Source organism: Anomaloglossus baeobatrachus, chromosome 1 (assembly GCF_048569485.1).
Source record: "Anomaloglossus baeobatrachus isolate aAnoBae1 chromosome 1, aAnoBae1.hap1, whole genome shotgun sequence".
Lineage (NCBI taxonomy): Eukaryota > Metazoa > Chordata > Amphibia > Anura > Aromobatidae > Anomaloglossus > Anomaloglossus baeobatrachus.
In genome coordinates, this window is record NC_134353.1 from 632,944,689 (window position 1) to 632,963,447 (window position 18,759).

The 18,759-nt window shown below is 43.9% G+C and overlaps 1 protein-coding gene across 2 annotated transcripts in view; it reads left to right on the forward strand.

The window, feature by feature from the left end:
• ZFHX2 (zinc finger homeobox 2) overlaps positions 1–18,759 on the forward strand; it is a 124,431-nt gene that overhangs the window by 47,375 nt on the left and 58,297 nt on the right. For both annotated transcript variants that reach the window (XM_075319226.1, XM_075319235.1), the window contains exons 2-5: positions 2,441–4,585; positions 6,931–7,484; positions 11,971–12,187; positions 17,331–17,402. In XM_075319226.1, coding sequence (XP_075175341.1) covers positions 2,482–4,585; positions 6,931–7,484; positions 11,971–12,187; positions 17,331–17,402 — 2,947 coding nt within the window. In that variant the 5' untranslated portion in view covers positions 2,441–2,481. The remainder of the gene's footprint in view (positions 1–2,440; positions 4,586–6,930; positions 7,485–11,970; positions 12,188–17,330; positions 17,403–18,759) is intronic.

Genomic DNA, 18,759 nt, shown 5'->3' on the forward strand with positions numbered 1-18,759 from the left:
GCATGGGAACTCTGCAGCTCCTTCACGGTTAACTTTTGTTTCTGTGCTGCTTCTCTGATTAATGCCCTTCTTGCCCGGGCTGAGAGTTTTGGTGAACAGCCCTCTTTTGGCAGGATTGTTGTACAATGTTCTTTCCTTTTCACGTTAATGGATTTGATGGTGCTCCAGCGGGTCATCAGAGATTGGAATATTTTTTTAGAACCCAACCCTGATTTGTACTTCTCAACAACTTTGTCTCTGACTAAAGGCCACTTTACACACTGCGATCTCGCTAGCGTGCGTACCCGCCCCCATCGGTTGTGCGTCACGGGCAAATCGCTGCCCGTGGCGCACAACATTGCTTGGACCCGTCACACTTTTTACCTGCCTAGCAACGTCGCTGTGACCGTCGAACCGCCTCCTTTCTAAGGCGGTGGTTCGTTCGGCGTCACAGTGGCGTCACTAAGCGGCCGCCCAATAGAAGCGGAGGGGCGGAGATGAGCGGTTGAAACATCCCGCCCACCTCCTTCCTCATTGCAGGCGGCCGCAGGTAAGGTGAGGTTCCTCGTTCCTGCGGTGTCACACGTAGCGATGTGTGCTTCTGCAGGAACGACGAACAACATCGTACCTGCAACAGCAACGATATTTGGGAATGGAGCACCATGTCAACGAGCAACGATAAGGTGAGTATTTTTGCTCGTTAGCGGTCGCTTGTACGTTTCACACGCAACAACGTCGCTAACGAGGCCGGATGTGCGTCACGAATTCTGTGACCCCATCGACATCGCTTTAGCGATGCCGCTGTGTGTAAAGCGGCCTTTATTTGGAGATCTCCTCCACATCTTCATGATGGTGTTTGGTTAGTGGTGCCTCTACAGAAGCCAGGCAGCAGACAGTTGCGGGAATAGATAGCAAAACCCAACCCACATATTAGCTATTTGGCAGCTGCTGCCAATCAAAAAGCTCTACATTTCTGTAACTTTACTTGCCTTTATTTCAGAACCTATACATCCAATCTGACAACTAAAGGTATGTATAGAATCAGCATGATAGCGCCAGTATAGCACTGGCTTTAGGTTATATACGAAAATCCTGGTGATTGGTTCGCTTTAAATTCCTTGCAGAATGGTGGGGTCCAGGAATGAGACACCCAAGCATGTCCAAAAAAAAAGAGCTCTAAAGTGAGCAGCTCAGGAGGCAGAAGTAGTCTGCGCACTTCTGAGTCATTTGTGGGCGTTTAAAAACTCAGACCCCCTCCACTGATTTGCAGGGAAGTTAAGGGCCTACAAAATATAAAGACAATCATCAATGTTGAGTTATGCTTTGAAGGAAATTCATATTAGTCTGTGCTCTTCGGGGGAGGAGTAGAGGCTTACCCACTAGTATACCACTATGTGATTCATTGAAAGTAAACTATTGTATAAACGTAATGTAGCAAGTGCGTGAAAGATGCCAGACTGTTCTTTTCTAATGAACCCATTTCTAAGCACAGAATGTGGTAGATGGATCCGGTGTTGTAAGGCTTGATTAGTAGTAACAAACACTGTCTATTTGGGAAACCCAGTACACGTGCTTCTTTTTTAGATGATATATTCTTGAGGGCATGGCAGAATGACTTGGTTGTCCCTCGCTAGATGCTCATTACTATGCTGGCCTGTGATGGCTGCATAAATTGGCTATTTGAGGCCGGCTCGGGTTCTGATTATGAAGAGGAATATAAACAATTAAAGTGATTATCGATAATGAGGACAGCTACATATTGAACTACGGAGGTATTTATTGACGTTGGTGCGTACATAGCCGTATATCCTGATAGATGGCAGCTTGATGGTGTGATTACCATAGCAAAACACGTTCTAGCTTTATTTTTTTTATTCCTTTCCTCAACAATTTCGCCCCCCATTCTTGCACCAGTGCTTCACCCCACCCCACCCCCACCCTATATTAAACCCCCTCCGCTCTCAAGCTGTAGAATGAAACTCTTTCGTTAATAATTTCCATACTCATTAACATGCTAATGTGCTCAGGCTCACAGCTCTTTAATCACCTCAACATCAGACTCTGTGGGGAGCAGAATTATAAGGACTCCAGGGAGGGGGAGGAGAGAGACCAGCAGAACAGCAATTAACCCTTACCTTGTCATAACATATTCCTTGTCAAAGATTAGATTGGTCAAATTCTTTCAAGCCAGAGAGGCAGGTGATTGTTCCTCATCATCCCTCATACAGCCCCAGGCAAATTGTATATAAATTAACTCTTGTGTTAACAGGCACGCATGCAGTGAATAGCGCTTTTTATATCTAGCTCATGCATTGAATTATAAGCTATTTGACAGGTCATGCAAAAAAAAAAATATTCTACTAATAATTATTTACACACTGAAAACATTGTGATTTACCATTAGTTTTGCTAACTACTGTGTGTTTATTTTTATTCATAAATATTCTTCTTTTGTTCACAGGGCTGTGTCTGAGATGATTCTTGCATATCAACCGTGCAGCTATGGATGCTGATGAGAGCTTCCTTGTTACTTCTGAGCAGGATGAAAGAAGTTCCTGGCCTCTGGACCTCAATTTACCCCATTGCCCAAAAGCCACCAAAGATACCCCTCTCCCACCTCCAAACCCGTCTCCAGAATTGTCCTTCTCCTCCTCCTCCTCTGTATCTGCTGCGGGAGGAGGATATCAAGATGTCAGTCCGACATCCTCCTTGTTGCAGCGACCTGTGACTCCCAGCTCTCCACATCCAAATTATCTGCCAAAGCTATCATCTCCTTTACAGCCAAACTGTACAGAGGAAAATGAGGACAGAGGGGAGGCCCTGGTGGGCCATGTGCTTTTTTCTAGTGATGGAACTGTCTACCTCCTGAATGGTGAGGAAGAGGAGGAAGATGCTTTTCTTTCTCCAACTTCACCACAGGACTCCCCTAAAAGCACATTGTTGTCACGTCCTCCACTCACCTCTTTTCGTCTCACCGCCACCTACCAAGGCTTTCGCTCTAACCAAATATCCCTACATACCTCAGCTGAGGCAGCCGATCTTACTCAACCGGCGCCTGGCAACTCGCCCAGAAAACAAGACCAACCCAAAGAAAAGGAAGCAGAAGGGCAAAAAGGGGAAGATGATTTAATACATAAATCAACTGGGGAGTCTATAAGGACACAAAGAGTGGATGGTACTTGGATTTGTCTCCCTTGCCAGCTCAATTTTCGAAGCGGAAAGCAGCTGGGTTTGCATGCTTCCCACTTCCATGAGTTAGAGCACCCATATCAAGATCAATTGGCATCAGGGGAGACCTCTGGTATCATTCATAGATCAAGTGGGCACGTTTTTCTCAGCCTTTTAGAACCAAAAAAAAGCCACATTGTGTTAGATGCTGGCCAGGAGCCAGAGAATGTTGCCCTTTCTGATGTTCAAGACACCCCACTCTTAGATGTAATCCAAAGTACAACCGAACAATCTGGAATATTGGAAGGTTTAATGAAAGACACAAAACACAATGATACCAAAAGTCATGTGACTTTTCAAGGGAAACCAGAAAGTCCTAAACTTTCAATGGGCCTGGTGCCCAACTCATCCTTAAGTTATCACAAATGTGAATCCACAGAAACATCCCACTCAAATGAAGCCAAAGATTCAAGGGCCAACAATGATGAAAAGAACAGTGTTGAAAACTGGTGCTCAGCAGAAGCAGAGGCACTAGGTGAAGATGTTGAGGAAGAGGGAGAGGACATGCCAGAAAGCAACGCTTCTGCCTCACAAACCTCAGACATCAATGAACAGCTACTTGCAAACCAAAGCTTCTATGGTCCACTGATGACAAATTCCTTATTACAAATGGGAGCTTTCCACGGCTCTGACAAAGGGGGTAACCAAACAGATGCAGATCGGGGGCCTCTGGCCTTCGATGACTGCACAACATCCTCAGGCCCCCAGCCATTCCAAAGTCTTTCTCTTCAAGGCCAGCTTTCCCTTCTACACTCTCGCAATTCATGCAAAACTCTTAAATGTCCAAAATGTAACTGGCATTACAAATACCAACAGACATTAGATGTTCACATGAAGGAAAAACATCCCGAAAGTCATAGCCATTGTTCTTATTGCCACAGTGGCCAGCAGCATCCTCGTTTAGCAAGAGGTGAAAGCTACAACTGTGGCTATAAGCCATATCGTTGTGAAGCTTGTAATTATTCCACAACCACTAAAGGAAATCTCACCATACACATGCAGTCTGACAAACACTTGGCCAATCTACAAGGCTATCAAGGTTCAGGTCAAACAGCCAACACATCAGTTCCACCCTTAGCAGCTCCAACAGTGAACACAGGACAGGGAGAAGGAAGTCAAACATCTCCCACTGACCGTCAGCTTAAGCAAAAGGCATCTTGGCACTGTAAGGTGTGTAATTATGAAACTAACATTTCCCGCAACTTACGTATACATATGACCAGTGAGAAGCACATGCAGAATGTACTCCTGCTTCACCAAGGACTGGGAATGGGCCAAGACAACTTTCCATTCTATGGAGGTCCACTTGCACCAGAACAGGGACTGGAGCATCCACTTCTTTTTAATCCCATGCACTTCAGCTCAAGTGGAAACCAAGGTAAGGACACGCATTAGTAATTGTGATGAGCGAGCATTACTATGCTCTGGTGCTTGGTACTCGTAACAGTTAGATACTCAGACGGGCTTGACTAGTGTACCAAAGATAATGGAAGTCAATGAGGAACTTGAGCATTTTTCCAGAAGATCTTCCATAAAAATGCTGGAGTTCACCATATACTTAAGTTACAGTCGCCAATAAGATCAATTGAGTTAGAAGCCAGAAAAAAAACTTTTTTCTTTTATAAAATATTTTCCTTTACTTAAGTGATTAAAAATAAAGCAAACAAAATAATTGCAATGAATAAATTGGGGGATATGCAAAGAACATTCCTCTTCACGATACATCCATAAAATTCACGTGTTTATACTAGAAAGACACATAAAATATGCCTTTCTAGTATAAACATAAATAAAGAAAAATCTTTTATAAAAAAAAGAAAAAAGTTTTGTTTTTTTTCTGGCTTGTAACTCAATTGATCCTATTGGTGTTGTTGGTAAGGAGTTAGCCATTAATAACAAGTTTTGGCCTTTTTCTTGGTTTCTTCCGTTACACTCGGTACAGGAATTGAGCCTGTCCGAGCATCTGACTGCTCTTTACGAGTACTGAGCACCCATACATGGTACATATGTATGTATGTGTGTGTGTGTGTGTGTGTGTGTGTGTGTGTGTGTATATGTCCGCTAAAGGAATCTGCACCGTCGAATTTACAATCACGAAATTTTGCACAGACACCCCATGTGACTCAGGGAACATCATAGACTATGTTTTGACGGGAAAATTTAACCCTACGCTTTACAGTTACTCCCCAATAAACCTGCCTCCATTAAAGTCAATGGAGCTGCGAGCTAAAGGTTATTAATAGCAGCTGTGATTGGGTGCCATAGGAACAAAGGACATTCATAGTATAAGAAGCTTATGTGTGAGGTAATAAGATGTCAGTGGGGAGAGGGATAGAGAGAGACAGAAAGAGACAGACAGGCACAGACAGAGTAAGAGGCAGACAGGGAAAGAGACTGACAGAGAGACAGAGACAGACAGGGAAAGAGACAGAGAGAGACAGACAGACAATCAAAGAGACAGAGAGGCAGACAGACACAGACAGACAGGTACAGAAAAGGAAAGAGATAGACAGAGACAGACAGGAAAAGAGGCAAACAGACACAGACAGGGAATGAGACAGACAGGGATAGAGACAGACAGGGAAGGAAAGAGACCTGGACAGAGACAGACCTGGACAGAGACAGACCTGGACAGAGACAGACCTGGACAGAGACAGACACGGAAAGAGACAGACGCGGAAAGAGACAGACACGGAAAGAGACAGACGCGGAAAGAGACAGACGCGGAAAGAGACAGACGCGGAAAGAGACAGACGCGGAAAGAGACAGACGCGGAAAGAGACAGACGCGGAAAGAGACAGACAGACAGATAGAGACAGACAGACAGACACACAGAGACAGTCAGAAAGAGACAGTCAGACAGAGACTGGGAGAGAGACCGTTACAATCCCAGGAAACACCCGGGCACTACAGCTAATTATATATATATAAAATCTGAACAATGACATTGTATTAAGGACTACCTTAAGAAAAATAAATGTGTGAAAAGAAGGTAAGAAGGTGCATTTGTTTATTGAAATGTACAGTAATTCTAATACGGGAGATGGTAATATTTCACTACAAATCAAAATCATATACTGCACACTGTTGAGACCAGAAGTTTACATACATTATCTAAAAAGACACATATGCATGTTTTTCTCACTATATGACATGAAATCAGAATAGACCTCTCCCGTTTTAGGTCATTTAGGATCACAAAAATTATTTATATTTGCCAAATGCCAGAATAATGAGAGAGAGAGAGAATGTCATTAATAGATAGATCATCAATGTCTGATCGGCCGTGGTCCAACACCCGGCACCCCCACCAATCAGCTGTTCTCTGTGCTGGCGGCGACAGCAAGTGCCGGAAATGCTCAGTTACGGAGCTGCCCTGTCTTCTGATAGTGTCCAGGTACTGCACATCTGCCCCCTATTGATTTGAATGGGAAGCGGATGGGCAGTACCTGGCTGCTGCCACTATCAGAAGACCGGCTGCTGCGTGCACCGAGAACAGCTAATTGGTGGGGGTGCCAGATAGGCCAACAATTTAAAAGTAGTGGACAACCTCTTTAATAATGTATGCAGTTTGCATTGTGAAATTTGGGGACAGATGCACTTTAATATACTGTAATATTGAACATAGTTTCAGGCAAGCGGTTGTGTGGAATAGTGTAGATCCCTTATATACTATGGCGTTTTATTCCTGCATGCTTTACACTGTCCTCTTTTATTCTGCAGTGTGTAACCTTCTCACTTCAGACTCCCAGCCAAATTCACAGCTGAATGCTCCAAACCCTTCTGGAATGGCCATTCCTGCACCTCCATCCTTACCCGACACATCTTCAAGCCCTGATGACGAAGTATCCCCTGGCGTATTCCGCTGTCTGGTGTGCCGCTGTTATACCACCGATAGTCTGGAAGGATTACTTTCTCATGCCAGCAGAGGCCGGTCTCTACCTGAGCGGGAGTGGAGAGAGGTCAGAGGAGACTTGCACTGCTGTCGTCTTTGCTCTTATAGCACCCAACTTAAAGCCAACTTCCAGCTGCACCTGAAAACTGACAAACATGCCCAGAAATATCAGTTGGCTGCCCATATGAGAGAGGGAGGTGCAGCACTGGCCACTGCACAAGCCTCCGCTGCAGAGCTTCCGATCAGTGGATATAGCCAGGCGTCTTCTTTCCCTCCTTTGCACCTGAGATGTAACCTGTGTGGATATGAAAGCAACAGCAGAGAGAAAATCCAGCTGCATGTGCAAGGAGGGGGACATGAAGAGAGCCTGCGTGTCTACAAGGTGAGGAATCTTCAAGTAGACTTCAGAATGTTTGCGGTAAATTGTTAAGAAAATCTCTTTTTTATGTTAAATATTTTATGACTTACCTTGTAATTCTGGAGATTGGCTGCACTTAAAGGGGCTTTTCTTCCAGGAAATGTTATAAAATAAGGAAACAAACATTCAGTCCCTTTGAACCCCCTGCCACTCCAGTGCCGCTGATCTGGTTGGTCTTGTCGGTAGGAGGAGTGATTACACCCAGTCTATAAGCCACATGACTGCTGCATCCAATCAGTGGCCTTAGCGGTCACATGCCTTATATGCAAACTTCACCCTAATGGTGATTGGCAGTAAGTGATTGGCTGCACTGGTCATGTGACTGATGAATGGGATGTCATCACTTCCTATAATTCCAGAAACAGTGGTGAAATTTAAAAGGTTAGTAATGCTTATTTCTCCATCTTCTAACATTTCTTTCTCTTTACATTAAAAACAATCACTGATGTCAATGCTACTTGGTAGAGGGCACTCTGATTATGATTTGTTTTGTAAGCAGGATTAATATTATGAGACCATGTCCATGTCACAGCCCTGAATGGCTAGAACTGTGTAAATCACGAAATTAGTCATTTACAACCAGTTTTGGAGAGAAGTTACAAGGCGTGCTTAAGGCAGCACTCCAGTGGGTTTTTTTTAATACACTGCTGAAGTGGTGTTTTTAATCTACAATGCCCTGTCCCCTGTCTTATTCTCACATGCTGGCATCTTCATCTTTTATCAACACCATTCCGACCAATCTCCTGTAATTTCTGACCTGCCAGCAGCTCTTCCAGTGTTTCATGGAGCAAGCTGAAGGTCACAGCTCAATATGAGTCTATGAGAGCCTCGCTCTGGCTCTCATAGACTTGCATTGACATTTTGTGACATAACTTCTGATTTCTGGCCAGTTATGGGCACAGGATGGCGCCACGGGACCGGAGCAACACTGAAAAAAGATGAAAGGGTGAGTATAAGATCCGGGGCAGAGTACTTAAGGGTGCTTTAGACGCTGCGATGTCGCTAGCGATTGCTAGCGATGTCACGAGCGATAGCACCCGCCCCTGTTGTTGGTGCGATATGTGGTGATCGTTGCCGTAGCGAACATTATCGCTACGACAGCGTCACACGCACATACTTGTTCTGCAACGTCGCTGGTGATGCCGAACAATCCCTCCTTCAAGGGGGAGGTGCGTTTGGTGTCACAGCGATGTCACAAAACGGCCGTCCAATAGAAGAGGAGGGGCGGACATGAGCGGCCGGAACATGACGCCTACCTCCTTCCTTCCTCATTGCTGGTGGACGCAGGTAAGGAGATGTTCGTCGTTCCTGCGTTGTCACACATAGCGATGTGTGCTGCCACAGGAACGACGAACAACATCGTGCCTGCAGCAGCAACGATTTTAAGGAAATGAACGTCGTGTCAACGAGCAACAATTTTTCACGTTTTTGTGCTCGTTGATTGTCGCTCATTGGTGTCACACGCTGCGATGTCGCTAACGGCGCCGGATGTGCGTCACTAATGATGTGACCCCAACGATATATCGTTAGCGATGTCGCAGCGTGTAAAGCACCCTTTAGACTTAAAGCACAACTCCAAAACAAAAGATTGTAGTGGTGCCTTTAGGCCCCGTCACACGCTACGATATATCTAACGATATGTCGTCGGGGTCACGAAATTTGTGACGCACATCCAGCATCGTTAGAGATGTCGTAGCATGTGACACCACCGAACGACTGTTAACGAGCAAAAATACTCACCTTATCGTTGCTCGTTGACACGTCGTTCATTTTCATAATGTCGTTCCTCCTTCTGCGCGCTGGTTTTTCGTCGTTCCTGAGGCAGCACACATCGCTACGTTCAAATTGTCTCTCCAGTAAAGGAGACAAACTCTAGCGCAGTGCCACCTATTGGAAGTAGCGATCCTAAAAGTCACAAGTGGATTTTTAACAATCCTTTGCAATATGACTCAGGATATATGCAAGCTCAGAATCCCAATTTGCAGACACAGTGTTTCGGGGTGCTTGCCCCTCGTCAGTGCAAAGTATGCGGTGTCTGATCTGGCTCATGACTCACATCGCAACGTGTGACACCACAGGAACGACGAACACAGCTTACCTGCGTCCCGCCGGCAATGCGGAAGGAAGGAGGTGGGCGGGATGTTACGTCCTGCTCATCTCCGCCCCTCCGCTTCTATTGGGCGGCCGCTGTGTGATGTCGCTGTGATGCCGAAGTCTAACCCCCTTCAGCAAGAGGATGTTCGCCGCCCACAGCGACGTCGTTAGGGAGGTAAGTACGTGTGACGGGGGTTAACGACATTGTGTGCCACGGGCAACAAATTGCCCGTGATGCACAAACGACGGGGGCGGGTGCGATCGCTTATGCGATCGCACGATATATCGTCGCGTGTGACGGGGCCTTTAGATTTTTCCATAATGACTGTTCTAGCTACAGACATTAGGTTACATACTTTCTCCACTATGGGTCTGAGTCTTCTATAGCCGCATACAGCTCCATTTGACCTTAGCAGATGCCACGGGCAGCTCCACAATGACCGAATCTGCGTAGCATTTCGATTAGCCAGATTTAAATAAATGCATTAAAGAAAAGGAAACCAACTAGGCAACACTTTTCTAGGGATATTTTCATGTTAGCTCTATATATATACTGTAGCACAATTTTTCGTTATACTAGTTCTCCTTAATTGTGATAGCATGGCAATGAAACTGTATAATACATGCCAATCTCTATTACTAGAGCGACATACAGATAAGACGTTGAGCGATTTAATAAGTAACCGATGGAGACTGTGAGATGGCCCTGTTTAGTGGAGCTTACAGTCTAAAGTATAGCTTTGCTGGTAGAGCCCCCTACAGGCAATTCTTGATATCATCATTGTGCTGCACCCAATCCATGAAGCAGTATTTCTTGACATATTAGTCATATCTATTCTTAAGATTATATTACAGCAAACCTGGATTGAAAGAGACGCCAATATGCGGAATAGTATCAGATAATTATAATTCTGATATCTGATACTTCGGGTTAATAGAATCATAGTTTTGCAGTAATTTCTACTAAGGATATGTAATGTATGATGCTGTTGTATTAATATGACAGATCAATTAAGTAAATCCAATTCAATATATATACACTTTGTGACATATCATAGGTGTCATCAGGACATTGGGGTGACAACCCAATAGTTACATATGTTTAGTGCTTTACCTACAGCTATAAAACCAGTTAATGGGAGCTGTATCCCAGTCCTGCCATTGTCTCAAGACAACCAATCTGATGGATGCAGATGGTGAAAATAGGGATAAGATGATTCCTCGGAGCCAAACGGTATCAGGTGTGTTTGTTGGCCACTTCTCTCCAAATACGTAAGCCAAGTTCACATCACAAGTCCGCAGTCGAATACAAATAAATGGTTTTATCATAACCCCATTCACCTGTTGCAGATTTATGTAGTTCCGAATTTGATCATGTTTTGCGGTTGTCCATTACCTTGCGGTCAAGTTGCCGATTTTTACACGTTTTAGCCATTAACATCGATTTAGTTTAATACCCAACTAAAAAGTGCAGATGCAGCTTTGAATTGGGGATTTAATGCAGATCAGATCCACAACATGGGATCTCAACCTTAACAGTTGTTGGCTGGCTGAAAGATTGGTGGCCATATGTTGTGCTTGTGGCCTTATATGTTGGTTTTCATCTATTTAATTTTGTCATTCCGTGTGCGATATGACAAAACATCTGGATTTTTACATTTTCTAAAATTCTTCTGTAATTGACATCTGTTAGATTGTATTTTATATCTCCAAAAATTTGACAACAATATTAACCCTCGGATGGGATTAATGTGCCTGACAGGCGCTTTTCTTTTACTTTCATTTCTCCCTCCTCACCAGATTTTCAGGAAATCCCCTCTCTCCAGGTAGTCTCCTGGCTCTAGCTGCTGTGTGAAACCTGATACCACAGTTGGTCTGCAGAGCTTCAGGAGGGCAGATATACATGTGCTGGCTTCTCAGGCTCATTGTTCCCGAACACATCACACTTTATAAGGTTGCTCTTGCTCTTTGCTCTGCAAATGTGTTTTTTCTGGGGAAACTTCAGGATCTAATTCTGAATAATTATGTGTGTAATATTATTTTAGGTGCCTTGAAATTATGTTTTTTTGCCAAATTTTTCTCTTTTTATTAACCGTGATGTGTTACAACTGGGGACTATTTGGTGGGAGTTTTGAAATGTGTGTATTTCGGAGTTATTACTTTTATGTTGAGTAAATGGGTTTGGTTTGCACCTGATAATGTGTAGTCTCTTTTATTGCATCCCTATGAAGGTCTCTTGCAAAAATTAGATATTATAGGTATTTTTCTAGCCTGCGCCTGACAGGCACATTATTTCCAAAGTCGTTATTAAAGATATTGTTCCCACCAGAGGGTTAAGTAACAAGTCTCTTTGCAGTTTTTGCAGGCCATTGAAGGTGTTGGTGGAAGCGATGTCTGTTTTCGCTGTGCCCCATGTGACAGTGCTTCGGGGTCTCGTCTTGGTATGATGTCACATCTACGTTCAGCAAGTCACCATCAAAATCTTACACAGTGGAGGCTGATGCATGGTGAAGCCATCCTGGAAAGAATTGTAACTGTCTGCAGGAGCCAACCGGAGGAGCACAGGGAACATGGTAAGTCTACCTTGTCTTTAGAAAGCCAGAAACATAGTACTCGGAGAGGCTCAGCTATTTTTGACGAAAAATGTTCTACAAACCACTCATTTAGGAGAATAACATTTATAGTATTGTGATTCATACATCAGTCACACTTTATATTGTTTGGGATCATCCAAATGTGAAATGTAAAAAATAGCAGGCACTGTCGGGGTCTTCTTTAAGCCCTTCATGACCAAAGTATATATAAATCCTTGGCCGTGTCTGTCCCTTTAATGCGGGCTGACGTGGCATTTCTCCTAATCAGACAGATGCTGAATCATTGCGCTGATCAGCAGAAGTGATTGGACAGTGGAGGCATAACATCCCCAAAGATCAATACAAAAATTAAAAAAAAGTAAACCCCCAAAACGTAAAAGTTAAAATCATCCCCTTTTGCCCCACCCATTGAAAATAAATCTATAATAAGAAAAAAATACACATATTTGGTATTACCGCATTCAGAAAGGCCCATCTATAAAAATATAAAAATCAATTAATCTGATTGGTAAAGGGCGTAGTGGTAAAAAAAAAATAAAACTCCAGAATTACGTTTTTTGGTCACCGCAACATTGCATTAAAATGCAATAATAAGCGATCTAAACAGCACACATATCCAAAAATGATAAAATTAAAAAGGCCAGCTCAAGACGTAAAAAATAAGCTATTACTGAGCCTCAGATCCAGAAAAATGAGAACGCTATGGGTCTCGGAAAATGGCGACAAAAGCACTATTCTTTTTTTTTTCTGAATTTTTTTTTACCACTTAGATAAAAGTAAAACTATACATGTTTAGTATCTATAAACTTGTACCGACCTGGGGATTCATAATACCAGGTCAGTTTTACTATATAGTGAACATGGTAAATAAAAAAAAAACAAAACAATTGTTGAATTGCACTTTTTTTTTGCAATTTCACCGCAGTTGGAATTTTTTTCCCGTGTTCCAGTACAATATGGGGCAGAATGAATATTATTCAAAAGTACAACTCGTCTTGCAAGATACAAGTCCTCATATGGCTATATTGACGGAAAGATAAAAAAGTTATGGCTCTTGGATGAAAGGGAGGCAAAAATGAAAACGAAAAACAGAAAATCACCGTATGATGAGGCGGTTAAGAGAACTTGTCAGGACGCTTTTGTTGCCCTCCATTGGGTAGATACAAATTTATGTAGACTAGAATACATTTTTAATAAACAAAAACTAATTTCTATTTAATCTGAAAACTCTTTTGTGGACATAAAAGACAATCAATTAGCCACATCCCAAATTGATCCTTTGATTTTTGAATATTTACAATATGATATGCTGCAGATCTGCACTCTAATTTGCCCAGTTCAGCGGGTCGGATCTGTAGATGGCCACCATAGACTGAGCCTGTGTGTCATGAAGGGCCTAAAGAGAGTAAGGGCTATATAGATCTATGACCCAAAGAGAGTAAAGGGTGCGTTACATGCTGCGACATCGCTACCGATATATCGTCGGGGTCACGTCGTTAGTGACGCACATCCGGCGCCGTTAGCGACATCGCAGCGTGTGACACCAAGAAGCGACGATCAACGATCGCAAAATCGTCCAAAAACGGTGATCGTTGACACGTCGCTCCTTTCCTTAATATCGTTGCTGCTGCAGGTACGATGTTGTTTGTCGTTCCTGCGGCAGCACACATCGCTATGTTTGACACCGCAGGAACGACGAACATCTCCTTACCTGCGTCCACCGGCAATGCGGAAGGAAGGAGGTGGGCGGGATGTTACGTCCCGCTCATCTCTGCCCCTCCGCTTCTATTGGCGGGCCGCTGTGTGACGCCGCAGTGACGTCGCTATGACGCCGAACACACCCCCCCTTGAGGGAGGGATTGTTCGGCAGTCACAGCGACGTCGCTGCACAGGAATGTGCGTGTGACGCTGCCGTAGCGATAATGTTCGGTACGGCAGCGATCACCAAATGTCGCATGTACGACGGGGGCGGGTGCTATCGCGCTCGACACCGCTAGCAATCGCTAGCGATGTCGTAGCGTGTGAAGCAACCTTAAGAGCTATACAGATCTGTGACCTAAAGAGAGTAAGGGCTATATAGATCTGTGACCTAAAGAGAGTAAGGGCTATATAGATCTGTGACCTAAAGAGAGTAAGGGCTATATAGATCTGTGAACTAAAGAGAGTAAGGGCTGTACAGATCTGTGACCTAAAGAGAGTAAGGGCTATATAGATCTGTGACTTAAAGAGAGTAAGGGCTATATAGATCTGGGAACTAAAGAGAGTAAGGGCTATATAGATCTGTGAACTAAAGAGAGTAAGGGCCATACAGATCTGTGACCTAAAGAGAGTAAGGGCCATATAGATCTGTGACCTAAAGAGAGTAAGGGCTATATAGATCTGTTACCTAAAGAGAGTAAGGGCTATATAGATCTGTGAACTAAAGAGAGTAAGGGCTATACAGATCTGTGACCTAAAGAGAGTAAGGGCTATATAGATTTGTGACCTAAAAAGAGTAAGGGCTATATAGATCTGTGACTTAACTAGAGTAAGGGCTATACAGATCTGTGACCTAAAGAGAGTAAAGGCCGCTTTACACGCAACAATATCGCTAACGAGATGTCGTTGGGGTCACGGAATTCGTGACGCACATCCGGCCTCGTTAGCGACATCGTTGCTTGTGAAACGCAGGAACGACCGTTAACGATCAAACTTACTTACCTTATCGTTGATCGTTGACGCGTCGTTCTATTCCCAATTATCGTTGCTGTTGCAGGACACAGGTTGTTCGTCGTTCCTGCAGCAGCACACATCGCTATGTGTGACACCGCAGGAACGAAGAACATCACCTTACCTGTGGCCGCCGGCAATGAGGAAGGAAGGAGGTGGGCGGGATGTTCCGCTCACTCATCTCTGCCCCTCCGCTTCCATTGGGCAGCCGCTTAGTGACGTCGCTGTGACACAGCACGAACCGCACCCTTAGAAAGGAGGTGGTTCGCCGGCCACAGCGACGTTGCTAGGCAGGAAAGTACGTGTGACCGTTCTTAGCGATGTTGTGCACAACGGGCAGCGATTTGCCCGTGACGCACAACCGAAGGGGGCGGGTGCTTTCACCAGCGACATTGCTAGCGATGTCGCTGTGTGTAAAGTGGCCTTAAGGGCTTTATAGATCTGTGACCTAAAGAGAGTAAGGGCTATACAGATTTGTGACCTAAAGAGAGTAAGGGCTATATAGATCTGTGACCTAGAGAGTAAGGGCTATACAGATCTGTAACCTAAAGAGAGTAAGGGCTATATAGATCTGTGACCTAAAGAGAGTAAGGGCTATACAGATCTGTGACTTAAAGAGAGTAAGGGCTATATAGATCTGTGACCTAAAAAGAGTAAGGGCTATATAGATCTGTGACCTAAAAAGAGTAAGGGCTATACAGATCTGTGACCTAAAGAGAGTAAAGACCGCTTTACACGCTGCGATTTCGCTAGCGAGATCGCTAGTGTGTCTATCCACCCCCATCGTTTATGCGTCACGGGCAAATTGCTGCCCGTGGCGCACAAAATCGCTCGGACCTGTCACACCACTTACCTGCCTAGCGACGTCGCTGTGACCGGCAAACCGCCTCCTTTCTAAGCGGCCGCCCAATAGAAGCGGAGGGGCGGAGAAGAGCAGGACGTAACATCCTGCCCACATCCTTCCTTCCTCATTGCTGGCGGCCGCAGGTAAGGTGAGGTTCCTCGTTCCTGCGCTATCACACATAGCGATGTGTGCTGCCGCAGGAATGACGGACAACATCGTACCAGCAGCAGCAACGATAATTGGGAATAGGGGAGCATGTCAACGATTAACGATTTTGAACGATTTTGTGACCTTTTTCGATCGCACGTAAGTGTCACATGCAACGACATCGCTAAAGCGGCCGGATGTGCATCACGAATTCCGTGACCCCAACGACATCGCTTTAGCGATGTCGCTGCGTGTAAAGCGGCCTTTAGGGCTATACAGATCTGTGAAATGCTAATGACGCAGATTGCAGTGATTATTAAGGCTATTTTGTAGATGATACGGTAGTAAGTGGCAGGAGTTGTGTTGTAAATGACGTTGTCCCCAATTGGTGCAGTAATATATCTCACTTTGTCTTATATTCTTCTGTCTTGTATTATCCTCTTTTGTGGTTGTCTCTCTCGCACAGTGTTACTCTGCCCCCTTGCCGCCCCCTCCTTTTCTCTTGGCTCCGGGCCCATCTCTGGATCAATATTTTATGATTTTGGCGGCGGTTGAATGGTGTTAAAGAACTTTAACACTTTAATTAGCTGAAACAGGAATAAATTCCCCACAACTGTCAATTTTCAGTATAATCGTTTATCCGGTGACACTGTGGCCGTCCTCTCATTTCTCTCCGCCGCTGTATTCTCTCCTGCACCGGTTCAATGCATCATCCATGATCTCGGCCATATCTTCACTCTCTTGATCAAACAACCTATTTTCTTTAAGAATTGAGATTCTATGTGAAGGATTATTGATTTATTGAACGTACTTACCAAATTGTATCCCTTTTTTGTTTTTTTACTCTCCTGTGATAAGATCAGCTCAATATGTTAATCGTTAACTTTGACATGGCATCCTCAGCCCTGAGATCACCTCTATATACGTGCACTATTTTTAGTCAGGGGCAGATATACCAATGGTGTAATCCCCAGCTGCAAAGGCAGTGTCGGACTGATTTGGCAAGGGCCCACCAGTAACTCTGGGGGCCCACTGTTCAACTAGTCTCACTCACACATTAATCAGTACTTGTATGCAATTATGCACTGGGTAGTTTGTTGAGTGAATGATGAGATGCTGCTTATTTCTATACATAGTGAATAATGTAATAGGGCGAAATACTGCTCATATTGGGGGGTAAGTAGCTCACTCCAGCGCAGGGGCCCACCGGGGAATTCTCCTGTTCTCCTGTGGGCCAGTCCGAGCCTGCGCACAGGTGCTCAATTGCTAAGGGGACTCTGTTGTATTCTTGGACAGGGGCTCTCTTCTGTCTGTGTCCCCCCCCACATTCAGTACATACTGTGTTAGCCATGATATACAATACAGGTACGTACTGCCTGCTGCTTTCGAGAAGTTATATAATTTTATTTCTTTTTACTTCAGGTAAAGCCCCATTGAACATAGAGATGACATCAAATCCCGACCCAGGAGAGGAAAGTGCAGACACATCCCAAGGTGTGAACTTTGTGTTCTGTGTCTATATATAGGAAATCCCAAATCAGAGGAAAAATTAGCATTTTTCATGTTTCCAAAATTACGAGCAAGTTACTATCTAAATTTAGTCATTTTTGCTTCACAATTAATTCCACATTTGAATAGTTCAAAATAGTTAAAAATGCTCCCTAATTACCTTGTGTCTTCAAGAACTTCATTCATGGTTATAAGAAAGACAGTCATTCCTCTGCAAGCTCCAAAAAGTTGTTCTCTGGAACATTACAAATAACGTTTATTGAAGGGCAGCACTGTATATATTGAATAGCCTTATTAAGGTATATATGGGGTATAGTAACGGATTCTAATGCAAATTGTGCTTAAAAATGCATAATATGCTATATATATACTCTATGTATAGATCAACCGTTTTAAAAAATTGTTTAAAAGAACTGAAGTCCTCAAGGTTGATACCTTTTAATGGCTAACTGAAAAGATGGTAATAATAGCAAGCTTTCGAGACTACGCAGGTCTCTTCATCAGGCATGGTACCGTGCCTTATGAAGAGACCTGAGTAGTCTTGAAAGCTTGCTATTATTACCATCTTTTCAGTGACTCTTCAGATTTTGTGTTATATTGAGCCTGATGAAGAGACCTGAGTAGTCTCGAAAGCTTGCTATTATTACCATCTTTTCAGTGACTCTTCAGATTTTGTGTTTATACTGAGCCTGAAGAAGAGACCTGAGTAGTCTCGAAAGCTTGCTATTATTACCATCTTTTCAGTGACTCTTCAGATTTTGTGTTATATTGAGCCTGATGAAGAGACCTGAGTAGTCTCGAAAGCTTGCTATTATTACCATCTTTTCAGTGACTCTTCAGATTTTGTGTTTATACTGAGCCTGATGAAGAGACCTGGGTAGTCTCGAAAGCTTGCTATTATTACCATCTTTTCAGTTAGCCATTACAAGGTATCAATCACTGAGGACTTCAGTTCTTTTAAACATTTTTTTACCTCTACTGGCTAACACGGGACAAAGATATATTTTACCCGTTTTAAAAAAGCATCTCAGAAAGGATGTGGCCAAAATTCATAAAGACGTGCGCTATTTTTTGGCAAACAATATTGGTCCGCGTCTCCCCAGCTATGAGGCTTTATCCCAGAATCACTATGCATCACTTATCCACTGCTCCATTCAAAGTCTACAGAACAGACAGACATGGACAATGGTAACACTCGGCCATCTCCATCAGTGCTGTAGACTTTACATCGAGCAGCACAGGATTCACCACTATTTTATTACATGTGGGACACCCATTTTCAGTGGTGGAGTTCCCAGTGACCCTGATCACTAGTGATATGTTTGATTGTGCCCTCTATATT